General features: G+C 39.6%; 1 protein-coding gene across 17 annotated transcripts in view; it reads left to right on the plus strand.

The window, feature by feature from the left end:
* The window catches only part of ablim2 (actin binding LIM protein family, member 2), a 100,323-nt gene that overhangs the window by 54,086 nt on the left and 19,021 nt on the right, over positions 1-27,216 (plus strand). For 3 of the 17 annotated variants that reach the window (XM_067579086.1, XM_067579085.1, XM_067579095.1), the window contains exons 4-14: positions 1,307-1,419; positions 1,719-1,845; positions 2,828-2,921; positions 11,934-12,021; positions 12,737-12,795; positions 14,237-14,290; positions 15,945-16,022; positions 16,178-16,321; positions 16,911-16,943; positions 18,538-18,655; positions 20,479-20,766. In XM_067579086.1, coding sequence (XP_067435187.1) covers positions 1,307-1,419; positions 1,719-1,845; positions 2,828-2,921; positions 11,934-12,021; positions 12,737-12,795; positions 14,237-14,290; positions 15,945-16,022; positions 16,178-16,321; positions 16,911-16,943; positions 18,538-18,655; positions 20,479-20,766 — 1,196 coding nt within the window. The remainder of the gene's footprint in view (positions 1-1,306; positions 1,420-1,718; positions 1,846-2,827; positions 2,922-11,933; positions 12,022-12,736; positions 12,796-14,236; positions 14,291-15,944; positions 16,023-16,177; positions 16,322-16,910; positions 16,944-18,537; positions 18,656-20,478; positions 20,767-27,216) is intronic. The other 14 variants (XM_067579101.1, XM_067579097.1, XM_067579099.1 and 11 more) reach the window with 12 other exon arrangements.

A 27,216-nucleotide genomic window follows, 5' to 3' on the forward strand; every position in this document is an offset into this window, starting at 1 on the left:
TCCTGTCACAGTCTTGGAATGGCAAATTTCCACTTTTATGCTGATGACACAGTTATTTACTGTTCTGCACCATCTCAGAAAGAAACTTTGGGTAATTTATTGTCTGCTTTAATGTTTTACAACGATGACCTTGATCCTGTCACTCCTATTCAGGCTAATGAGAATGAGTCAGTGTCTGTGTACAAATATGATGGATTTGTAATCAATACCTGTCTCTCTTTTCATACCCGATATTTCAAAAGAAAGGCAGGACTTTTCATTCAAGGTTGAGAAAAATCTTGTCACTGCCACATTTCTTTCTTTTTATGGGCTATGGAGACAGTTTAGACAAACGTGCCTTTTCCTAATGTCTTGCACTTTGGATTATGTTTATTATGGTGCTCTGAGGTTTATTACAGAACAAAAGTACACACAGTCGTGCCCAAATTAATCCAAATCCAAAATAAATCAGACTAGAAAAGACAGTTTCTGTAGAAATTGCGTGTAATTGTTGAAAGCTGATTTAGATTGCATTGCTGGAAGCTCAATAATATTGAAAATCTAAAACAACAATGAGCAGGTATCGAATGCAGAAGCTTGTTATCTGTCAGGGAAAGCTGACTATGAGAACAGTACTGAGATCTACCATTGAGCTGGCAGACAGCTGTGAGAAAAAAGTTCCAGTTTTGTTGAGGAGAAATTTATTTGCCTAAAACTAGAGCTTGTAGTTTAGAAATGTGTGCATTATTGGTGGCAGCAGGATTACCTTACCATGAGAATGTATTATATGTGTACAAAGCGTTAGAAGGAAGAGAGAATCTGTAAGTTTAAGGAACTGAAGTGAGAGGAGACAAACAGCCAGCAGACTCTATTGCTGTCAATGAGAGTATGACAGGGACTCCCCATCAATTAAGGTTTAAATCTAAAAAACTATGAGTCCTATTTTTAAATATATGGAAAAGCAATGCCTCATCATAAATTACTCAGCAGTTTTGGGGTAGCCTTTTACTGAAAATGTCCAGTAAACGTTACTCCCTAATGATTAGACGGAGGCTACATCCTAACCACAGATAGTCATCAATAGTCAATCAGATAGTCATTGATCAAACGGATAGTCATCAGTTATTGCTTTTACTTCATGTTTGTTCAGAGAATTCTTTCAGGTATGGTGTAGGAGGATTTTACTCATCAGTCTGCAATGAAATCTGCCTTACCCTGCCTGTTTCAAAAGCTTTTAATAAGTTTGTAAGCTTTTTAGAAGCAGAACGTACAGTATATCAGACAAAGCCTTAGCTTGATGTTCTGACTGTTTTCTTTTTGTTTGCAGACAGCCATTCCCGGCTGGTGACCGAGTGACATTTAACGGGAAGGAGTGTATCTGCCAAAACTGTACCCAGCCTCTCCCTGCCAACAGCCCTGCACCCATACAGGCTGTCCACAGTTAGTACTTTGTTTATGTCTCTGTCTCTCTGTCTCTAAATCATGCCAAAGGTAAACTTTTGCCCCTTGCAAACTATGTTTTTTGCACTGCTTGGTACCATAATTTTCTGTTCCATCTCTTAAATTGGCACTTTCTTAATTTGTGTCAAGCCATTCCCTTCTCCGGAAACCAAAATGTTCTTTTTGTCCTTTAACTTAAATCAAAGTACTGCACAGAGAATTCTTCGGCTCGGAAAAATCAAACTTTAGTATTATTTCTCATCGATTGATCTCCCTTCATCTCTCCGTCCTGTGTGCAGACTGCTGCGGCTGTGGGAAGGAGTTTCAGAATGAACAGTCCCTTGTTGCACTGGACAAGCATTGGCACCTGGGCTGCTTCAAGTGTAAAGTCTGCAACAAGGTCCTCAATGCCGAGTACATCAGCAAGTAAGTCTGGCCTTCATTGCTTTTAACTCAAGTGTCACAGAAGATCTTACAACTGAATCAATCAAAACCAGAGTTCCTTTTATTTGGCTGCCAAATTTCCATCAAATCAGGTAATTTTACATTTCTTGCCACTTTTTGACAAATTAAAGGAAACACTTTAACATTCTTAGCATTCTCCACCACCATCATCAAAACACCAAATCAGGGAATATATTTAAAAACATTGCTGTTTATCCCCCCAATAAAGTTCCACACACTTTGAGAATCTATGACAAAGAGCACTGAGTTCTTCTGGTGGAAAAACACCACACTATTACATTTTACTCTGTTTTTTTGTTTGTTTTTTAAAATTGTCACCCATCTGTGTAAAGCCAAAAATATAATTTTTTTGATCTTTTCTAATCTTGAAAAAAAGGACCTATGATTATATTTAACCAGAGGCTTGAAGTCTAAGAAATTGGTCAAAGCAAACTTTTCTTTTGACTAAACCTAAAAGTGTTCACCATATTACACCCATTCTTGACAGTCTTCAATGAAAAATTTCATTTTTGCTTTCTGTCACAGTTTCTGTCACATATTGATGGTATGTAACCCCAAACTACAATACCTACTGGAGTACAAATAATAAGGAGAGTAGATGCAGAGTAAACACTTTAAGAAACCAAGCTATGATTTCAGATATGAGCATTGTAATACCATCCTCTGAATTATATTGTAATAATAAGAACTACATATATTACATCACAATTCTGGAAGCAGATGATGCTGTAGAACTACTTTTGAACAGTGCTGCACTGTGTGTACATTCTGATGGTTGGATGGCTGCAGCAGGAGCTATACCCAGCACCTTCCTTAAGCACTTGCTGATTGCTGTCAGTTCAGAGGATTCTGACGCTCTAAGCTGTCTCCTGTGTGAAGTGAAGTGTGTCTGATCGCCTGCGCTGTCTCTAATCTGCTGTCTTGTCCTGTTTTGTGCCACCAGGGATGGGATCCCCTACTGCGAGATGGACTACCACGCGATGTTCGGCATCCAGTGTGAGAGCTGCAAGAAGTACATCACCGGAAAAGTCCTGGAGGTAAAGTCACAGCACTGATGGGTTACATTTAAAATAAATACTTTACGGTAGCTTTTAGCTCACCGGGATGTAGCTTGTAGCTTTTAGCTCGCCCTCATAGAGACTAAACAAGAAATAGATATAAAGGTTTTTATGAGCAATACTGCTGTGTAATAATCAACAAATAACAACAAAAACATGCATCAGAAATGCATGTTGGATGCAGGATAAATACATAAAGAGGCCTTAAAGGGGCACTCCACCAATTGTACATGTCAATTAACTAGTCACAGGGAGTACTACTTAGTTTGTATAAACAGTTGTACAATGTCTTTTGTGGCTCTGGATAAGCTCTGTCAAGTCTGAGGAAGTAGAGGACGTGGGAGGAGTTATTTCAGGCATCCAATGTTCCGAGAATAAAAGTACTGTTCATTTTTTGCACAGACTATGTCACTTGACTTGCAGTTGGAGCACATATTGGGCTCAAACTCTCCTAGTTGGATCACCAGTACAAAAGATGAGCAACTGCAATATAAAAATGCAACCTGTGCATATAAAAACAAAGAGACTACAACTCCCAACGTGCATTTAGGTAAGACACATCTTATCACAGAGCTTGTAATTCTCTTGGATCTGGGTGCATTGAGGTAAAAAGAGGTAGGGATTTACCAGACAGAAAGGGTCTAATGGTAAGACACTATCATGTTGCATTCTGGGAAATGTAGGATTCTTGATCCTGACCCATACTAGGGACTAGAAGTCAGGATATCTCAGCCTGTGCTTCTCCGATTTTCACAATTCTTTTTAAAATATGTCTTTTGTGGGTCTTCAGTTTTTTGAGGTGAAAAAACTAAATCACTTGAGTGCCACTTTAAATAGCATAAACTTATTGTCATCATATTCTTCTGTTTCCGTCTTCTACCATTACTATTTTGTATAATGTTATGATCTTGTTTTTCTCATAGCAAGAGGCTCCAGTGTTGACCTCATTTCCCCAAAGGGATGTTTAAAATTTTATTAGATCTTATACAGCCCATAACGCAGAAGAGATGCATAATAAATGCCTAGAGAAGGGCTTATAGAATACCTACACCTCTGTATAGATCTCGAAAAAGCTCTGTTTTATGTATGACTTTACAGTTTTTAAGCTTTGACATCATCAGTACTAGAATTTCCCTGTGACTATGAAAAGGACAGTGCACAGTGCAGCTTCCAGAGGCGAATGGGGTGAGATTATGCATTAGTCCCACTGTAGCCTGCTGTGTGTGGGTCCACAGAGAATAACCAGCCAGCCAGGATCTGCATGGCTATTCAGCACAATCTCTTTTTCTTTTTCTTTGCTCTGGGCTAACGGCTTTGACCTCACCATCTACAGCACACACACACACATATTAGCTCTCTTTGTTCCCTCTCCTCCTCTGCCTCTCAGGCTTGTCACTCACTCTCAGGTGCCAGTCTGCCTCTACATTCCTCTCTGTGCCATGAAACAAAGTGACGCAGCCTCCTGTTCTAGAAAATACCGACAGCTACAAAACGTCACCGGTGTCCAATGAATTTTGAAATGTTATTAGATACATGGTGTCAGAAACATGTCAGAACAGACACGTCATCCCCAGGTTGTCACTGTCATTAAGTCATGTGTGTGTCATTTTACTGTTTGTGTGTGTGTGTGTGTGTGTGTGTGTGTGTGTGTGTGTGTGTGTGTGTGACCTGATTCAGTCTGTGTGCCTTATTGAACAGTATATACACAGATGGACAGAAAGAGAGAGTTTCACTGCAAAAATAGTGGAACAGACAAAACTAGACTAGAAGAGTAAAAAAGCAATGCTGGTGGCCAACAACCAGACTACACAATGGGGCCAAAAATCTTACACTAGGGTGAGATAGTTCCATTTTTACCAATGAATTTTTGTTCATATGATCTTGGAACCAAGGTTTGATATTTAGATTTTATGAAAAATTAGACTAATGGTGTTTCCTACCTGCATACTGCTTCCATTTTTCATGTAGTCATGCTAAATAATAAAACACATGTCTTGCTGACTCCAAGAAATTCTATATATTCAGCATAATCAATAACAAATTTTCAAGCTGAGGTGTCTTATTTTTATGCACACAAAATGGTGAAGTGGTTCACACTTAATGAAATAAGATTCCATTGACATATTTCCATATTAGCAGATGGAGTTAAATATTTGTTTGTCTGATGGATCTTAGTGGTGAACAGAAATTTTACTCTGTTAAATTATGACGAGATTCATGATATCACTAGCTGAGATAGCTGGTAGAAGAACAACACATATAGCTCTTTATTTTTAACTGCAAGTTCACCTGAAAGAATAAGGCCGACATTTTTCTTTGTCTTTATTATTTTCAACAAATTGCACGAAAAAACCAGAACCAACTATGCTTAAAACGTGTTGCAAATATATGAATTTTCAAAAAGTGTCAGTAAATTCCTAAAATGACTGTGCACTATAGTTTTTCAGCAAACTTTACTCAAACAGAAAAAAATAACACATTTGTTGGGGATTACTTTAATCCACATTTGGTGCTTTTTTTGGTGCTAGTGTGTATTTCCGACAGCAGGGCAGTGACAGCAGGAGCAGATCACCTAGTGTTAGTCTTGGATGACAATGAAGCTCTACGACACAGAGGAATAAGGGTTTGGTCTTTTCAATGGGATTTGTACAGAAAATATATAAGAAAAATATAGCCGACGTTATCCTTCAAAGCCAACCTAAGAGCTGTGTAAAACCATATAATACATAGACAACATACAGATCTGGTTGCAGTTATTATAATTATATTTACTGAATTATAATTATAATGTATGAAGTATTCCCTGAAGTATTCCCTCTCAGCTATTATGTATTCTGAAAAGCTGTAGGATCTTTATGTTTAGTGTTATCAATGAGTATACTCATACAGCTGCCCTACCTCCAAGAAACATTTGTGTGACTGTGATTAAAATAAGTCTGATGTTTTGCAGCAGTCCATGCAATTTAGCCTGCTAGTTTAATGAGTAAGAAGAGACAGAGAGAGATGGAAAGGACTGGATGAGAAAGTCTGTTCGAGAGGCAGGTAGAAATCAGTGCAGGAGAATGTGGTAGTGAAGCAGCCTGTTGTTCTGTGGTGATGGAGGGAACAGACACGGGATACTCTCCTTGGGCGGATAGAGGGATGAGGGGAGGAGGAAAGGAAGAAAGCTTTTAGACTGGGGGTCTTGGAAGCTCCCGCCGTGACCTCGGAACAACAGAGCAGCTTTATAGGGACGAACAACAATCCCTCTCTCTCACTTTCTCTCGTTTCTTTCATCACATAGCGGTCTCTCACATTCTCTCCTTTCATAAACACCTATCAGGTTCCAGTGTCTAGAGAGCAGCGGAAACATAAGAAATGGAATGAGAGCATGTTTCTGTGTTTCTCTCAGTGTGTGTGTTTGTGTGTAAATGACATCATCCACCTCCATTTGCCATTGTGTTGGGCGATCAGGTGTGTACTTGGTTCTTTGGCCCTGCAGGGTCTGGAGCTAAAGTCAGTCAAGCAGGACTAAAAGGAACTCTACCTATAAAGTGTCTGTGTGTGTTATGTTCATGTGTGTGTACTGACAAGGGAGTAGTGGAGTTTATTTGCTTGAGGCAGAGGTTAATGTTGTCACCATATTACCCAGAGTTTTGAGTTTTTGAATTGATACTAATAAGAAACACATTTACTACCTGAAAAGTATGAGTCATATGACTATGGAGCAGTAGAGAGTCAAAAAAAGTAAAACAATCTCTCCTGAAATCAAACTCCAGTGGTGGAAAGCAACTAAGTACATTTAATCAAGTACTGTAATTAAGTACATTTTTAGGTACTTAAACTTTGAGTATTTTCATTTTCTGCTACTTTTTACTTCTAAGATTTTACATTAAAAAAACATACGACAAGCTTATAAGGTACAACTTTTTGTTAAAAATTATACCATAGGTTCCCAACCTTTATGGCTAGTTGGGGTCCCTTGTCAGATGTCAGTGAGTTGTTAGCAGTTCCACCAAAGAGATGGTTTCATTTAAATAACTTTTAGAGATCAAAGGGTTAAAATTGTTCACAAAAAAGTTTTGTGAAGCATAACTTTGTTTTTTCTTCTTTCCTACCAAATGAATCATCTAATAACCCGCCAGATTTATCTTTTGGGAATCACTGGACCAAACTAGGACTGTGTGCAAAGTAGTTATCTCTAGATTTGACCAGCTGCAACAGTAAAATGCTTCTTACACATTGATGCATCAGTATCAACTTTTACTCTTGATACTTAAAGAACATTTTGCTGATAATACTTCTGTACTTTTACTGTAAGTAGGATTTTGAATGCAGAACTTGGTACTCTTACTTAACTAAAGCTAACTAAAGAATACTTATTCCACCACTGTCAAATTCACACTTGATAAAATAAAACTAAATGTGAAAGGTTGAAAGTAGGTTTGAGCTATCGAGAAACAGGATTTGAACATTTTAAACCAAGATTTGAATGCTTCATACCCATAATATTAGTGTGATGTTGACATTTTAATGAAATGTTCCTAGAGACTAAATAGTTCTTCTTGTAGAATTCATATGTAAAAAAACGCTAGCTAACAGTTAACTAGGCTATCACTTCCACTCAACTTTTCCTGCTGCAGCACCAAGAGTGAGTTGATATTGTATGATATTAAATATGACATGCAAACAAACTTTCTGAGGCACAGTTCCTCTGAAAGATTTTGTCATGCTCAATAAACAAAGTCCCAGCTCTTTGGGATTCTTTGTAATTTTTAAATCAAATGCCACCATGCAGGGTTGTCTCAGTGTATTAGGAGTAGAGGCCATTTCCAGCCACTCTACCTGTGCTGGACTGCACTTTGAAACAGTAATGGAGAGGCTGAGCATTTAAAATGTCATGACATTTGGTTGAGATCAAAGAGTCTGTTCTGTGGGGATGTAACGAGTCAATAACTGGAGCTGGTAGTGGTGGAGGAGGGCGAATTGAGACTGTTTATTGTTTTTGCCTCTATCTTAGCAGCTCAGTACTCATTGCTGTGTCTGTTCATTGCTCGTCCCAGTAATCACCTGTCAGTCATATAGTGTGAGTAAGTGCTCTGATGTCTGGATTTTCTGTTAGGCAGAGATATGAGTATGCCTACGGAACAGTGGGTGAAAGAGCACAGTGCAGAGGGGCGGTATAGTGTAGGTTTACTCCAGCAATGATTCTATTTTAATACAGAAGAAAACTGACAAGTAGCCTACCTCTGAGAAGATGAGTAAGAATCCAGCAGTCAAGAAGGGTTTGGGCATTGTCCATCATGAGTCTCTCTCAGGTTACACCATGGACAAACAAGGTCAAAGTTGAAACTGAGCTCACAAGGTAGCGCAGCCACAAAGTTCGACATCTTTGCTCTCTCCATGAGAAAATAATTCTGACCACAAGCTGTTCTTCTGTTTGCTCCAAATAAGCCAGAAATACAGTATAACACTAATTCTCACTCTAGTGTGAGAGAAAGGCCTCAGTATGCTTCAAAGTCCCTGTTGGACCATCTAACAGCGTTTAAATCTTGCTCACAATGGCGGAATAAAGGGGGACTGCATCTGACAATTTTTGTAACTTAATGAAACAATCTGACAATCACAGTCACTTTACGCAACGATTGGCTGGGTGTGTGGAGGTGAGAAAGTAGGCAAGGTTTGAACTCTCTCAAGCTCTCTTTTCCTTCTTCGCACAATTGCTTTCTTCACCTTTTGTTTGTATAATTGAGTGCAACACATGAAGGCCTTCAAGAAGAGTCTGTCAGATAGTGCGCATTGTAATCAACCCATTAACTGCATGCTCGTCTGGCTGCCTTTTCAAGCAAGTATTCATATATTGTACGACCTAGTTTGTTTGAAGTACACTGAGACCTTGAGTGTGAGTTTGTAGAACAGGGAATGTTCAAGCTTGAAGCTTGGATATTGATTGAATTTCTGTTCTGTTGTGTTGTAGTCAGTGATGCAGAGAGTAGGAAAATGTCACAAATTATTACTTTGAAACACAGAGTTTGATGTAGGTACACTTGACTTGATGAAAGACTGACCTAGACTATGAAACACATCATTGATTTTGTTTGTGTGTTTGTGCTGTAGCCGTGCCCAGCTCACCAAAATCTATTCCAATCTTCTAAATGGACCACCTCCCTCGCCTGACTGGTTTTTGCACTTGCTAGATGAGGTGATGGACAGGGTGGCAGAGAGAGGATAATTTTGAGAGAGCAGATGGTCTGTAGGTAATTGGGTAAATGAAGAGGTAACCTCAGCTGCCCTTTTACCACTTAGTTGCCATGATCTCTCCCTGCTCTCTACCACAGATGTGTGGGTAAGCCTAAAACTCGGCAGGAGCCTCAGCCACAAACCTCAATCCTGGCTCCCCAGCTACAGCCCCATTCCAAAGTAAAACATCCAGTCATTAGCTTTCAAGTTCATTCCCCCTCTAATATCCTCAACCCCTCCTCTTCCTTGACTTATCAGCCCTGCAGGACATTGAATATGATAATTTTCCCCTCTTGCTGCTTCAGATTCTGACAAAGGAGGGATTTGATTGCAGGGCTATCTCCTTTCCGGCGTCCTCATACTTTCCATGTTTGAATTTCAATCCAGTTCCGGGCTTTTATCTCTGGGCCTCAATGTTTCTAAGTCAACTTCCTCTTTTCTCTCAGTCTCTGTCTATTTATCTGTCTCAATTCAGTTCAAATATGAACTTTTGGCATGGCGTCCACAAGATGCTGCCAGTACTCAAGCACCTGACCTCTATTTTTCTCCCAGTTGTACCTGGATGGAGTCCACATGCTCGTTTTTAGTCGGAACATGTCAGGTTGCTTCCTCTCTCCACCTGCTGTCTATTTGTTCCAGATAAGAATTAAGCAGGGTGTTATCCAAGAAATAGGGTGTCGACGTCCTGTTTTCTGGTATTGTTCCATATTGAGATGATGCAGCAAAGTGGCGGGACCTCAGAGGATTTGTAAGCAATCAGTCCGCTGTTGAAGCAATATGGGATTCCTTTGGGAGGCCGAGATCAACAGAATTTAGATGACTGTTTTGCAAGAAGAGAAAAGGTCTCATTGCAAAGGAATCCATTTTAAGTGATTTGGTTCATTGGTGAGTCCATAAATCATATGTTTTAAAACAAGAAAATCTGCCAACAGAGTGAGATAATTCTGCTTGGTTCCAGTAGAGTTTTGTGTTGTCATAACACAAAACAAGACAGAAAAAGGCACTGATATTGAATAATGGCTGTACAAATAGGATGGTCTTTGGATTACATAATAGACTGTATAAACAGTCATAATTTAGTTTTGTTTTTTGGAGAAAAGGTTTGAGACAAACTAGCTTAAGTTAGCTTAGACACTGTTGAGGTGCCCTTGGAGGTCGTCATTCATCCAAAATTTTGGATAGATCCATGATGGACCCATGAAATCTACAAGAACCCAACATGCATTAATGCATTTTTCAAAAAAAGAGCCCCAGTCCAAAAGGGACCTGAGAACAGTTAGGTGCTAAGCTAATTCGATCCAAACTGACCCAAATGAAAAAATGCATTTTTGAGTCTTCACCAACATTAGCAGCAGTATTTTGGACCTAACTCGACTCGATTACTAGTAACCGAGACCTGAGAACAGGGTGGACCGGTGAGGACCTCTAGATCCCTGGTGCCTGTGGTTTCACCCAGAGGCATTGTACACTATGGCTTTAAAGATTTAAGTATCACAGACACATACATCCTCGCCTTGAAGACTCACACTACCTTGTGGATTCCTCTTCAAGCTCTGGAGATAACATATCACCCCCATTAACCTCTAAACATCAAGCCACATAATAGTAACTCCATGCTAAACTCACAGGTCATGATAAATGGTCAGCCGGTGCTTACTATTGTTTAGGTTTATTGGATCATTTTTTGAATGTTTTGGACAATTTCAGTTGAGTGGAGAGGGCGATTTCACCATTGAAGCCAAAATTAACAACTAATTGTTATGTACCTTGTATTTTGAGTTCATTATGTAAGTCTTAGATGAGTCAAGATGATTGTTGCCTTTGCATCCTTCTCTGCACTGAACGCTACTGCAATGCCTATTGCGCAACACAAAGGCTCCACCTTGTGGTCAACTCATACAACACACCCTTTTCTTTGGTCATTTGTAGCTTGTGGCACCTTAATTAAGGAATGCTAATTGAATTCCGAATTACAATAAGCTCAGCAACACTCCAGGGACTAGCTATTCATACTGCATCAGCATTTTGAATCAACTATTCATGAATTTGCTAATAAAGTGAGCTTTCAGACATGCAGAGAGAAACCTCTTGGATGCACACACACAAACACTAATATCTTTGAATCAGTTTGTGGTTGCAGGGTTGGTGGGACAGTGTTTTTCCAGATCATCATGCACTGAGATGAGACAAAACACTTAGGCACATTTGTATTCCTTAAATATGTTAAGTACTCAGCTGTGAAATCCACAACTAGTCTTTTCTTGTTCAGTTGTGAGTGGGTTTTTTTTTTTGCTGTTTTTCCTGAGCTGCATTGGTTTATCATCATTATCAGAACTATGCATGAGCACTATACTTATGTGCATTCTACAGCTGATTATTAAGAAGAAGACTGGGGTTACTTTGTCTCGCCTGATTTTACACAATAAAGACTGTTTAGTAGTCATGGAGACACTGTTCAGCCTGTAAAAACAGTTGTACAGTATGTCTTCTGTGGCTCAGGATGAGCTCTGTCATGTCTGAGAAAATAACCAAACTGACAAGCTACTGAGTTGCATAATGGGTAATGTAGGATCTGGTGTTTTTGGAGCTTGACCCAAACTACTGCTGCTTCAATTCTGACCATTCCTGTTTTTAAAATGTTTTTTGCAAGTCCAACATTATTGAATTACAATACTAAATTGCTTAAGCACCCCTTTAACAATATCCAGAAGAGACCAAACACAACAATGACTGCCACATTATTAAAACCTTTTCTTGTTTTATATGTAACAGGCTGGAGAGAAGCATTACCACCCCACATGTGCCCGCTGTGTCCGCTGTGAGCAGATGTTTGCAGAGGGAGAAGAAATGTATCTGCAAGGTAAAGTTTTGGATCCCACTAAGGTTGTCTGCAGGTCCTTCAAAGACTTCTTTTATTGTAGCTCCAAACTTCAGGGCAGGTACTGTTGCTATTGCTGCCTAACCACAGAGGATTCAAAAACGCATGACTGTCTATTCTTAGATCATAAGGAGCACCACAGATAAAAATCAGGTGATGACACGTTTTTTTTCTCTTCACTCTCTTATTCCAATCTGTCTTCAGCCTCTCTTTCTTCTCATTCACCTACAACAGTATATCAGCTATATCAGTATATCTGCTGTGGCACTAAAATAAAGTAGCAGCTGGTGCTTTGCCGTAAGAGCTTAATTTGTCTTAACTCCTATTGAGCTGCCACGTGTTTGTCACTGAAAGGAATATTGATTTAATAATGGAAGTAGAGTTCTGAAACCAGAAACCAAAGTAGAAGAGTCATATTGGGGTCTCTAGCTTCGTCTTGCATAGATGTCATTTCCTTAAAAGGATAAGATGAAAATTTTGTTAGTGAGTTCCTGCTCCTGGAAAATAATCAGCTAATAGGGTAAAATCAGGAAAAACAGAATATGCAAGCTAATACATGAAAGGTGGGCATATTTTACAAAAAATAATCATATTTGTAAGTAAATTATTACAGTGGGAAAGTACAGAGTACATCAAAAGTCATAATGCATGGCTGCATCTGATTTCTGACAGTTCCTGTCTCTCTCTGTCTCTTCAGGATCTTCTATCTGGCACCCTCCATGCAGACAAGCAGCCAAGCAGGAGGAGAAGAGTAAGGTGGGTGGAAAAGATTGTCAAACCACGACTCTATACTTGAGGAAAGAGATCAGACTCTTCATGCTGTCATGTCACAAATCCCCAGATACAACTAAAATAGAACTTTTAGACCACAGAGCCGCATTTCTTAAAATGTATACGTACATGTCATATGTGCTGATTTCAGATGTTGTGGGGTTTTCAATTGTAGAAGTGCATTTTAGGGAGATAAGAGCAGTTGAATTAGTTCACTTATTCCTCATTTTGTTTTTGACCTGCCTAATAAACCCTGAAACCGCTTAATATCCCTCAGGAGTCCTTACAACTACATTGGAGAAGTGCTGTGCTAGACCACTTTGACTTTTTTGTGTTCTAACTTGGATGAGAAAACAGCAAATGGTCAATGCCTGCTATTTTGTCTAAAATCTCTTTATGTGTATGAGAATGGATCCCATGTATATCCTATATAATTATACTCTGGGAGACTAAAGAAAAGCTTGAAGTTATTAAGTTGCAGAATGCATTTCTATATACTCACTAGCAATGATTGCTAGTGTAAAACATGTTAGCAACAATGTTAACAGCAACTTTATAAGGTGATCATATAGAGATTATCGGTGGAGTTTCAGACCTCCAGCAAGCTAGCAAACATGGATGTAAACCATGTAGCTTTCAAACTTTTAAGAAAAAATCTTTGTAAATGTTCTACGAGGAAGGAAATGCAACCTCAAAGCATTTTGGTGGGTAACACTGTAAGTAGTAGAGACTGTTTGTTTACAAGAAAACTCCACAGGGTGCCATTAATGTTTTGTTTTCATCTTGCTCCACTGCCCCCAAGTGGCCAAAATAATAATAATAATAAAAAAACAACAAATGTAGCTTTAATTTCAGGGAAAGAATTTCCTAAACCTGTGATGTTTCACTTATTTTACTTTTCAAATTATTTCACTCCACTGCCAGAAGTTTTTAAAAATGTATTTCTAGATAAACAAGATTATAAGATTGAGCCAAACAAAAAGTTTAGGTTTTCCAATACTACTTGTCCCCTTCAACCTAAGCTACTGTTTTGAAGGCCTTGCTCAGAAATCTTTTGACTACTTTTATTGTATCTGACCCATACATACACTTCTCTCTCTTAGTTTTCAGGATTCTGCACAATATCTAACATTAGTTTTAGACCAGTATTGCAAGCTGTCCTCTGTAGTAAACATACTGACTGCTCTACAAGTGAGCAAAAAAGTCACCTTGTTAGTTGTATTAACTCTCAACAGTTCAACTCTTTAGAAGGGTTTTCCAGACTACTCAGTAAATACAAGGAAGGTGCGACTGACCATTCATAATGAGGAGGAGGGATTTAATTGACAGTTAGGGACAAAATACCATTGTTTTACCATTGAATCAGCAGCCCTGCCCTTCCTCCATCCCCATTTTCATTCCTCATCATAACCCCTCTCCTTCCCAGAAGCAGGTCCGGATACAGATCAATGACATCCCTGAGCAAGAGGTTGGTGCTCCTGTACGTCCCTGCACCCACCCAAACCCCACTCAGCCCCTCCACAGTCATCTGCTGCATGGGTTGATCATAACGTTTGACACCTTAATGTATTTGCTTCATGTTGAGCAGCAGCCATGTACTGTAAAAACACACATACAATACTGAACACTTCTCATGTGATGCAGAACTGACAGATTTGATTGGTCAGTGACTGATGATGCTGTAATATGCTGATTATCAGTCTGTGCATGTACAGGGATGGTTTAATGAGCGAGTAGAGATGGCTGATGTGTCTCAGTACCTGCATCTGCAGAATATATCATCTGTATTTACAGAAAGTGACACTCACAATTTGAACAGACAGGGGACAAATCTGAGATGTTTCAAGATTAAGCAATAGTATTATCCTTTGTTTACTATTTAACTTGTTATGAAGGGGAAAGTCCACTTTCTGTCTTCAACTTGTGCGCTTTAACAACAATAACTGATTGGTGCTGATTGCCCACGCTCGACACAGCTTCACTAATAAAGCCACTGTACTTTGTGTGTGTAATGCAGTATTTATGTCTGGTTGAACATAAATAAATTAAAATGTGTTTTTGCTTGTGCTGACTAAAAAGTTCCAGAAATGATGTAAAGTCATAATTAGTTAAGGTTTAAAGTCCACCGCCACTCAGAAATGTGTTTTTCTTCTTCTTCCTACAGTTGGATGTTTGAGCTTTACTGTGCAGAATGATGTGTGTGCAAAGTTTGACACTAGAACGCTGTTTTCACATTTATCTGCTGAAAGTGGAAAGTTTCTCTGTGCCCATTGAAAATCTGGTTTTTAAGGGGTGGGCTAATGAGCATTTGTGACATCACAACTAATTTGGAGCCAATCTTGGTCCAGTATACAACTTACACAAGTGTGATGTGGAAACTTGAAGCTTCCAGTGCACAAACACTGAGAATAGACTTTACAGTGAAGCAGGAGATGTAGAGTGTTTTATATACAACAGTGAAGGTGGATGTGGATGGGGCACCAAAAATACTGTTACACCACTTCAATTTCAACAGCCTAATAGGCAGTTTTAAGCATATTACTGTTCAGTGTAGGTTTGAACTATAGCAATGTGTAGTGCTAGTGACTGATGGGGCTATCTGTTGCTTTTGACAGTTAAGTCAGTTACATTCTCTCCACAACACTGAGAGTGTAGGAGCTGCTAGTGACTCACTTAGTGTTAAAATAATGTAAAAAAAAAAAAAAAAAAAAAGTAACTTCCAGCTGATTTTAGCAAGCTAGGCTAACTAGCTTCCATAAACCTAAAAGCACAATGGATATAATTTTGTAAAAAGGCAGGTAGCTTAAATTGCTAACAGCTGAAACACTAGCTATTCACTATTTTGTAGCATTTTACAGATTAATCCATTAATGGAAATAGAATAAAGGGTATAATTTATGAATAAAAATTGCTTCACTAACAAAACTGCTAGACATGCAACACTGATGAAAAGTGAATGGGGTTGTTTAAAAGAACAGAACAAGGCAGGTTTAATTGAATTCGGGGCTGTTCACACAAAGCATGAGCTTGATGAGCAGTAAATATACCAAATATGTCTCTCTGCCGCCTCCCTCAACCTATGAGCAACCAGTATAGTTAAGCAATAATTGTGTATGTGTGCATGTGTGTTTCAGGTGACCCGGACTTCATCTGAGAGCATCACTTCAGTCCCAGCATCCAGCGCTTCGGGCTCTCCCAGCAGAGTCATCTACGTAAGCTTACACCGCTTCTACTCACCACTAGGAGGCAGTAGCTGCATACAGTTCATCTTTCTACTTCAGTGCAACATTTGTTTGATGCATATAAACTCATGTAAACCTCTGGATTACCAGTAAATGATCTACAAATGTTCTCTTCCTGCTGCCAGGCCAAACTAGGAGAGGAGATGCTGGACTACAAGGACCTGGCAGCCCTTCCAAAGACCAAGGCCATCTATAACATAGACAGGCCTGACATGCTGTCCTACTCTCCCTACGTCAGCTACCCATCTGAGGAGAGGCACTATGGAGAGGTAGAGCAGCCTCCCACAGCTCTTTACTTTGTCTTTCTGCCCTCTTTCCTAACTCTTTTCTTCTCACTAGTTTCTAATTGAAGATAGCATCTAAGTACTCAAGTACTTCAGCGTATAAAGGGTGCCATATTAGAAAGCTGTTTGATGCTTTCATTTAAATAGAGTTTAAAAAAAAAAAATTATTGCTTTTCTATCCCAAACAATTTAAACAACCAACTGATTTTCTTAAGTAATCTACCTTTTGTGTTTTGAGTCAGTTTTTATCATTTTTCACCTTGCTATCCCTCCATCACCCTCCCTCAGTCAATGACATCAGTAACAGTCATTCGTCAGTGCTCGCTTTTCTTTCACAAACACATCCCCATTCCTTTGCAGTGCAGTCACAGTCTCATAGCCCTGAGCATGTAAATTAAAACGTATACTTTGGACCCAGTTCATTCAGTTCTTCCATCCATCAGGAACGTCCTAACAGTGGACGTTATTACTCACTGACATTGAGTGATCACTCTCATGGCTGGATGCTTAACTCATATTACCTCACATATGAGTTCGTCCTAATCATTGGCTTTCTCCCCCTCTTCATTTGCAGTCCCCCCAGCTGCTTTCTCCTACTCCTACTGAGGTAATATAATGCACTATGTCTCATTGTGGGTGTCATTTACCTTCATCAGTTTAACATGCTTCCTGTGTGTGTGTGTGCGTGTGTGTGTGTGTGTGTGTGTGTGAGCACAAAGGAGTTGTATACTTGAAAAGACTTCAGTTGAGATCTTTAAGGCTTTTTTAGGGAAAATGAGAACTTTGATATGTGTTTTAGTGGTCCATATAGACTATTAAAGCAGCTGATATGTTCATATTCTTAAAGGATAATTCCAGTTTATTACAGTTTGGGTTAAATAAATTTGACTGAGGGATTGTTTAAAACCTGTATGATAGTCAGACTGCTCATGTTTCATGTCCCATCAAACTAGTTTTTAGTGATGTCATCGCAGTCTGGTTCAGATCTCAGAATTACCGCCCACCTCTTTGCTTTTCTGTAATTCAAAAAGGTTTAATGTTGTGCCCATTGATATATGCACCAGCTGGAGGAGCAATTGACTAATCAGAGCTTTGTAGGTGTGGAATTAAAAATGGGGACACCATCTTCCCACATGGATGCCAAATTCATATGTGAAAATGGCCACAAAAATAATGACAAGCATGGATGTGATGGGCGCAGCTGGTCAGGTTGTTGGAAGACCTATAGAAATAACAACTCTTAAACTGGTATGTTTCTTTGATTGTCAGAAAACCCTGTCAAGCTGCTGGTAGTAGTGGTAGTAACAATTGCTCCTGCTCCTAGCAAGCGCTACTGCAGCAACAGTGTTGACTAAAAATGGCTCACTGAGATGGAGACATCAATCACTACTAATTGGTTAAGGCAAAACAAAAATAAATTACCCCCTTCCCAACCAGAAACATGAATGTGATGACAAGTTGAATTAATGATTTGAAACAAAATGGCAATTCAGTCTGAATATAAATCTAGTTGCATACCCAGATCTCTGCAATTAAGACCCAAATAGTAATAAAAGTGAATTATCCTTTAAATTTCACCATTGTTATGCTTCAACTAGTGTTTTTTTGTATAAATTCTATTCGTAGCAAAGACGCACTATGCAAAAACTTTCCCATTAATACTATGCCTCAAACAAATAAATCATACACTTGTATTGAATCCAAACAAAGATATTCAACTTGACGTCTCTGATTCACAAGTAGTAGTGTACAAGTATAATAACAGTATAATAATAATAACTTTGTGCCATTATTACACATTTTTTGCAGAAAGAAAAAACTTCAATGTTGTATACCAAACAACATTTGGAACATGTATATCTAATCACATTTTTGTGCCTCTATTTTTGTTTGGCACATGTATTAAAATCCATTTCTGACTTCAAAGACCTATTTTTTCCATTTGTTGATTCATGTTGTGAATCAAGCTCTTAGACATAACAGTATGAGTATTTCCCCTGACATCTGTGTTATCTTGACGTTAGCCATACGTTTTCCTAGATTCTTTGTATGCCTTCTGCAACATGATTGATCCAGCTCATTAGGAACATATCAGAGATGGACTCTTTCCCACATTCCTGCATGACTGTGATTAAGGAGTAAATCTGCAGTAATGTTTATAACCAGAATGTACTTTTTTTGTATTTTAATCGTGTGTCCAGGGCGATGGGGAGAAGTCACCCCGTCAGCGGAGGCCTTCCAGCCCCAGCTCCAACAGCTCTCTGGGGGGCTACGGACGTTACACCCCGTCCCGTTCCCCCCAGAATTACAGCCGAGCAGGTATCATCCTCATTCGCATGTGACACACACCCCACAATCCATATATGGCTGTTGTCACGAGAAAAATTCTATTAAAGTTTAAATAAAATTTGAAGGATTACATTTCCCATGAATCATGTGAGATCACATTCATACTCTTTCCACTTACCTCTTAGTGAATGATAGGGAACAAGATGGTGGGAAAAAAACACTTGCTTACTGTATTTAGGGGAAAACATCTGCTACAAACATCACAAATGATTCCTCACTCCCTGTATTTTGAGAAGATTTCCTGCTGGTGACCATACCCAAAACCAGAAATTAAATTACATGCTCTACGGCTTGATTAAATTCTGCAACCCTTATATTACACTGTCAAAACCCATTGGATGATTGGAAAAAAACTGCATGGCTGTCCAGCTAAGTAAAAGTCTGCTATTTTTACATCCTGATAAACTTTTCCCCTGACACCAGCCATTCATTCCTGTATGATACAATGTGTTTGAGAACTGTACATATTTACCTACAGTATCATTGCTCAAAGTAGAAATTATGTATTTTCCTTTTTTGGGCCAGCATTTATCAAGCATCTAAGAATCCCTCCTATAGGAATTGTGCTGACCAAGGACTACTAACACTACGGATACTCAGAAAAGGACTTGAGAATTATTCAGAAAGCTTCGTACACTGACTTTCAGAAAGGAGAAGGATGACTCCTGGGAGATAGTGTAACACTGCTGTGTTATGACACAATGTAGAAATTGGCATGACATAAATAACATATTTTCCTAATAGTTGGGGTTTGGAGTATTAAACAGTGGAACAATTTGAAATGCAGAAAATAGCACTGCTTTTATGTGTAGGCAAATAATCAGGGTTAGTTATCTAGATTATATATGTAAAAATATTATGACAAATTGAATACATGTACATACTATATATTTAATGCATTTTATAATACCTCTTTGATATATTGTGCACTGTGGCATTCTCAGCAAGGTTCAAACCCTCGATGGGCTAAAGAAATCTTCAACTACACCCCCTATTTACATATGTGCCCTACAGGTGGGGGAACATTTGGTATTTTTTGTAAAGTCAACCAGTCTTAAATACATACATGTATTAGGTATGATCATATCTCTCGAATATTATAGTTCTGCCTATGGCAAAGCAAAATAAATAAGTTGATGACAGTGATTTGCATGAATGCAGCTTATCTTTCCATAATGTAATGCTGAGTGGTGGGGAAATAAACCAATCTGCACATTATTTAAAGTACTGATCGACAAAAGATTGACTGATCACTGTAGAAATTGGTAGACCCAAATCACCACTGTTGCAAAGGCGTAAAGTTACCTGTACCATAATTTCTCCTATCTCTCAAGAAAAGATAAAAGTAATTTCTAAAGTTAAGAAAGTTGCTTTTTTACCCCACAAGTAGATAAAAATATCTGTATACACAATTTTCAGTCACTTATGACTGATTTCCTACTCTGAGAAGCTTGATAAATACAGGCCCTAATTCGTAATAATTATTTCAGTGTCACTCCTCAGTCTTCCATATTACTTTTTGAATAGGTTGACAGGGCTTGCTTCATAACATAAAAATGTGTAATTGTGTAAACGTGAAATTTTCTGAAATTTACAGTTGATCTTTAAGATCAATATTTAAGGCTTCAGAATGTACTGTTGAACTTTCGTAAACTGATAAATACTTCAGCACCACAAATGTACTGTTCCTGCACAAAAAAAATGAACTATAAACGAAGTTAATACATTTATCATTTTATCCATGGCTCAACATGTGACACAACATGTTTCCTGTGATCTGATTGGACATTCAGGGCCAGAGGTATCCCTTGGCAGTAGATACAGCAGCCAGGGCCGTGACTCCAGTTCTCTTCCTTTGCCCCCAACCGTCATGGGTGGCAGTAAGTCCCCCTCCAGCTGGGCCAGGGACTCATCCTCCCTCCCTATGCACTATTCTGGAGGGGCTGAAGGGAGTGGTGTTGGTGGAGGTGGTGGCAAGTACTCACCCACACCAGCAAGTGGCAGTGGAGGCTTGTCTTTACACCTCAACCCCACCACCCTGGCCATGCTGCAGCAGCACAACTTCATCCCTTACTTCAGAGGTATCAAAGCATGCCGAGATTGAGACTAAGACCTGGTCCAATACAGACAATGGACCATTTGCTGGTATCATTGCTGCTGTCAAGCCATTAAAAAGAAAACTGATATTTGAAAGGATATTTGTGTAGTGCTCAATTTTGGCACAAAATTACAGATGTTCCCCAAGCAGAGAGGAAACATGTAACCGTTGAATTTAGAATCAAAAACATGAAACTCTTGATTTTACCAAAGCAGCACATTGCCGGTCCGCTCTGTATTTGACTGTGATCAAAGGTCCTAAAGAATGGAGTGCTGTGATTCGGCCATGAAATTGGTCCTGACTTCACTTGGCATGGGCTGTGGTTAAGCACCAAATTAACCATGTGATGGAAACGCTCACTCTGGGTCTTTGAGTCTCTCGGTTCACCATAGACCCATGAGTCATAATGGGAAACAGAACATCTGACCTGGTGTGCACTGCATTTGGGTCAATCTGCTCTAACCACTGTTTGATCACACATGAAGGTTTATTTAATTTAATTCTTGAACTAAAGCCATGAAACTGTTAATGCTATTCACGATACCACACGTCCCCGAAATCAACATCACAAACCAGTATTGTACACATTCCCCTTGCACGTTGTAACCCATACAGAAAGGCTTATCCAACCACCTCCCTTTTGCCCTTCAGGGTTCAAACAGGACCCCCTACCTGACCCTAAACCTAGGACATCCCTGCATCTCAGTTTACCTCCTCCTAACGGTAAAACCTCAGTAGTTTTTCTCTTCTTTGTGTCCCCCTGTCCCCTAGTGGAATGGTTAGCAGGTTTTGTGATGTTGTTGTCCGGTATCGTGGTGTTGTCGGGTTTCATGGTGTGCATCAAGGTACATTTGTAGGACCACTCAGTTTTCTCATTCTGCTTGCCCTGTTCACCTGTGTCTGTGGACGTGGTTGTTGTCGTGCATGGTTTAACTTGATGTAGATCTGAGTTTAACCCTGGCTTTATAGGGGAAGGTTTAGGGTGATTCATGATTTTTTCGTTTTTGTGCTTGTCTGTTCAGATTGTTGACCCAATTGTTTGCCTGCTTTTGACCTATAATTTACCCTGTTGTTTTTCCTGAATGATTCCTTGTTCATTATCATGTGGCCAACTGTATCCCTTTGGTGTTTATCTTCTTGTGTCCTTGATGTGAATCTAAAGGAGAATGCAGTTGTTTTTTTTTTGATGACTGATGAAAAGGCACATTGAGGTTTGTTGGCAGAGTGATGACAATCATTGTTAAAATCAGTTGTTTTTTGACAGAAACACATAATGTCAAGTCATGTCAAACTATTATCAGTAAATGCATTCCTTAGAAACAACTCCCTTGACCAAGGCACTGACAAATATTGAGATGTTTTAGCTGCAAGCCAAGGAGATAAGAAAGAGGGATTGGTCAGCATAAATCTTGGAGACTCTGCAGCATCATTACCCAAACTGCATACATGTGGTATATTGACCATCTGCAGATGTTATCACCAGCATATTTTTTACAACAGATAAGAGTCATTAAAGATACACCCTGACACAGTTTAAAGGGAAACTACAGTTTATAACAACTTGGGTTTTATTTTCGTATCTTAAAAGCCAAGAGCCGTTTTCTCTTATCAGTTATGATGACATTGTACTCACCAAAATAAGTGCTGAAAACTCGCTATACAGTGACCTTGCTAAAAGTAAGTCCAGAAGGGAAGAGACTGGTTGAAAACTAACTCCCCAGGTTAGTTAGATGAATTTTAAAGAGAAAGATAAGACAAACAATAAAATTATTGCCCAGCATCCACCACAGTGTACAGCCTGACTTCTTTCCTTTGTTCAAATTTGACCTACCCTAGTTGCTGTAGCTGTGTTCTTCAAAGTTCCATTGTGCAATGAGGGATTATTAGCGGCATTATGTGTATGCTCGTAGTGTTACCTCAAATTAATTGGTAACTGCCATGTATTTATAACCTGTCTTATCACCTGATCACACGTTTGCTGCCCTATTGGACATATTTTAAGGATGTCACAGCATTCCAAGATCTGATCAGTTACATTAGTGAGTACAATATTATCATAACTAATAGAACCAAATGCTGAAGAAGCAGATGCAGGAAAAGTTCGAACAAACTTTAACTAATGGAATTTTTTCAAATCACTCCAAATGCTACACACATTGCCTAACCCTGAACTATGTCTTAGAATTGACATTGTCTTGTTCATTTGCAGTGCCTATGCTGCGTCACTTGAGAGATAAGTTAATGTTACTGTAGGGCAGTTGTGTTTTACAAGTCAGGAAACAACTTTAGGCCTGGGCCACACAGCCTACCTCGACCTGAGCAGCATGTATGCATTGCTGAATCGCTGTGGCTTGCACATGTGCAGTGTCCATACAGACAGTGTTGCTGCCAAGGCGCTGACACTGCCAGACTATCTTTCTACATAGAGTTTGACTTTGATAATGGCCATCAATAATAGAATGTTTCATATGATTTCATTATAAATTTCATTTAAATTTAGTTTAGACAGAAAAAGATTAAGAAGCGTGGTGAAAGTGGCTTTCTTTCTGACAGGCATAGTGGGGTCAGGTTGGGGCTACTTCGGTGACAGGCACATGCACTCCTCACACAGGACAGGGATTTTTTATTGATTATATTGATTATTTCGCCCCACTGTCACAGCTCCAAGTGAAGAAAATCCCTCCAGACGACACCTAGTTCCCCGAACGAGCCAAACACAAACCTCAAACTAACTCACAACAAAAAATAACAACATCAAATCTCAATTTGAAAGCAAGTAAAACAACAGGCAGGAGCCTCCGTTTGAACTAATATCACAGAATGCGAGCAGGAGAGTTCCCCACCAGAGAGGCTCCCTGGCTTGGCATGCACCATGCAGGCTGACGTGCAGCGGTGACACTTCATATTTTTTTCATGTCTGTGACATATTCTACAGATATGGACATTGAAACTATAGTGGAAGGTGTAATGTTGCTAGTATGATGTCAATATGACTATCAACAGATCACTTCTATTATCTATTTCTGTTTTTGCTGAGAACCGCGCATGTCATGCAGAAAAAATAGGCAAGACATTGAATCTCTAGATCATGCACTGCTCCAGCTGCACGTGAGATGTGCGTGAGATGTGTGGCTCACACAGGCTTTGTGGCTGCTCTAACCTGTTAACATGGGCGCCAAAATGAAAAGCAAGAAGTTCAGCATTGTACACATGCTGCTCATGCAGGCAGTGTGTCCCTGGCCCTACCTTTTTCCACTATTTTTCCATTACTTCTGAGATTGTTTGGTGTCATGATGATCTGTTTAGCACTTTTTGTTCTCCGTTTTTGTTCTCCATTTTGCGTTAGCAAAGATCACAACAATAGTCTAATTTACTGCATCAGACAGTGCATTTTAGGAACCGCCCTCTGCTGAAGAAGAAGGCACAGCCTGTTGCACTTCTACACTGAGAATGTTGAATTTAAACAGATCATTACAGATCTAATATATTTTTTATAATGTTCAAATGGTAGTTTCAATTTTGAATAAAGAGTGAAAGTCCTAATTGAAGTAGCTCCTTTTCACTTATAGAACCTTTGCATTAAAAAGGATTAGTATTTTTGTCCTATATACAACAGTAGGAACACATTTTTCTAACATGTGCATCACTGGACCTTGAAATAGCCTGATTAAAAGGAGGAGGTAGAGAAGGAACGGAATGAGCTTCCACTTGAACATTTGCACAGAAAATCACGAACACGTGGTCCAGGGTTTTGGTGGTTTTTCCATGACAGGGTGGAGAGGCTGAGAGGGGAGTTCTCCAATGGGGAAGATGAAAGAGAGGAGGGGGAATAGAGGAATGAAATAGCCCGAGCTGGCCGAGCTGTAATTTGGGGTCTGGTTGCCAGTTGCAGTGGCATGTAACACAGTGCGTCGCTGGCCTCTTTCAGGCTCTAGCGGTTCCTAACACACCGTGAAAGAGGGCTATTTGTTGTCATGCAACAGGCTCATGTTTTAATAAGTTATCAGGTTCCCTCATAAGAGTTACTGTTGTAGTAAGACCTAAACAACGCTCTCAGACTATTCAAATGTGTTGTCAAGTGATTCCGATTGAGGGGGAGATGGGGAAATGACCTTGCAAGGATGAATAATGCATGCTTTTTTGCAATCAACTTTTATATCTTGTTATTGTGTTATTGGTTTTTGAGTGATGAATGGTGTCCACCTTTTGTCGACCTTTTGTGCAACCTGTTAAGACGAATTATAATGCATCTCCTCCCCAAACTCCCCAAGCCTCCATCACGTTCAACCTTAGCACCAGATGTTTGTGTGGAGGATCTGCCCTACATTTAGACCTGCACTAACAGTACTCTGGTGTGTACGCGTGTGTGTGTTTATGGGCATGTGTGTGTGATTGTGTTTATGTGTAGGAGATCACTCAAACCTGCACTAACGGCACTGCTGTGTGTGTCAGTGATCTCATCCACTTGCATCCAGATTGCTGCTGTTGGTTCCTCTTTGTCTGAGGGGAGAAGAGTGTGTGTTCAATCAGCTAACACTTTCTTTCACACACACACACACACAAACACACACACACACACACACACACACACACTCAATTCCTCTCTCTGTTTCTTCCTCAAAGCTCTGGATGTAGAGTGTTTATTAGTTTTGGCCTTAAGGGTGTCAGTGACTCCATCACCCAGCCTGCCTGTGACGTAACACAATAGGGTGGACCCTGGTCATGGTCAAACATGCACTTAACACTTACAACAACACACACACCCAAACTGGAAAAAACAAAGATCAAACATAATTATGGGTAACTTTCACTGCCATTATTGATTATTATCATTGGGATTTTGTACCTTAAGCTATTAAGTGATGAGAACAAAGTCTCCAAGACCATCCCCTCCAGAAAAGAGCTGTTTAGAACAATACCAGCTGTGTCTGAACAGTGATTAGAGCTATTCAAAACCAACACTCCTATAGTCTATACCTCCACTTTCTGCAGCAACTGGCCAGATGTGCATAGGTGTGAAAACGGGCTGGGTTTCAAGAACTCTGCAAGTTTTGAATGAATCAGTTCAGTGGCTTCGATTAATCACTTCAGTGTGAAGCACTTTGTTCTGTGAAGCAGATCCACTTATCCTGCACAGGGTCATAGGTGGCTGAAGCCTATCCCAACTCCTGGTATAGTTACAGGTTGCCAGTCTGTCAAAGGTAACACCTATGGGTAATGTAGAGTCTCCAGTTAACCTAACCTGTATGTCTTTGGACTGTGGGAGGAAACTGGAGGGCCCGGAGGATGCCCCCACAGCCACAGGAAGAACATCCAAACTCCACACAGACAGGTTTACGCCAGCCAGTGGAACCAAATCAAAAGCAGCTGCATGGTGTATTTAGCCATGAAAAGCAACCTTTGATCGACAAAGGTTGGTGAAATTTTGGATATGAAACATAATGGATATACTGTAAGATGTAGCATGTTGTCCTTTTAAGCCCCTTTCACAGGTCATGTGTGAATGGGAGCAGGGATGGATATTCTGGGAAATCTGTACCGCCAATTTCTGACCACAAGACCTAGTACCATTTCAGGGAAAATGCTGGTTCGGCTTTGTTGTGAATGAAAGTGGTAACATTGCAGGGACAAGCACATATAGGGTTACGTCCATCTGACAAAAGACGCTTTCATGTGGAGCGAGCGAACCAATCACAAGACTTGACCTGTGGGTGAAGTACTGTGAGTTGGGAGGTGATTGGTTTTGGCTTGTTTGTTTTCAACATGGCGGTCACAAACTTTTTCATATTACAGCTAAACAGTACACTGTTTAGTTTCTAAAAACATTTGAGGAGAGAAATAGGCAATGCAGTAATATAATCTTAATTCATATTTGATCAGAACTGAAAGGTTGATCTGAGTTATGTGAGTTTAGCTCTCTTCCTCTGTTTAGTTTTATGGCGGTTGGCATCCATAAGTGTTTTATTACCGCCATCTGCTGGACTGTCCTTTGCCCCATCTATCCCGGCATTGCCGTAGCATGTGTGAAGTGGCACAAGACAGAAATGTTCCTGAATGTAGCTGCATGTGTGAATAGTAAAAATCACTAGCGGTGCCTGAAAAGTTATCGCAGAAATTTGCCGGGAACTATGTGTGAAAGAGGCTTTAGTTCAATCAAGGGTAAGCTCTTGAGCAGTTTGTTAAGTGTGACGCAATCAAGATCAGCATCTCCATGTTTATTATGCAAAAAGGTGGATTGGTCACACTGGGTCATGGTAGTGAACAAACCCTTTGCTACAAAGCAAAGCTATCAATTTATGGACTGGTCTTCATTTTGACCCTCAACTATAGTCATAGGCTTTGGATAAACAGACTAAAATTGGAAGTACCAGTAGCTGAAGCAAGGTTTCTGAGAAGGATGGCTGGTTCCATGCTATGTTTGATTAGGGAGACC

The sequence above is a fragment of the Thunnus thynnus genome, chromosome 22 (assembly GCF_963924715.1).
Source record: "Thunnus thynnus chromosome 22, fThuThy2.1, whole genome shotgun sequence".
Taxonomy (NCBI): Eukaryota; Metazoa; Chordata; class Actinopteri; order Scombriformes; family Scombridae; genus Thunnus; species Thunnus thynnus.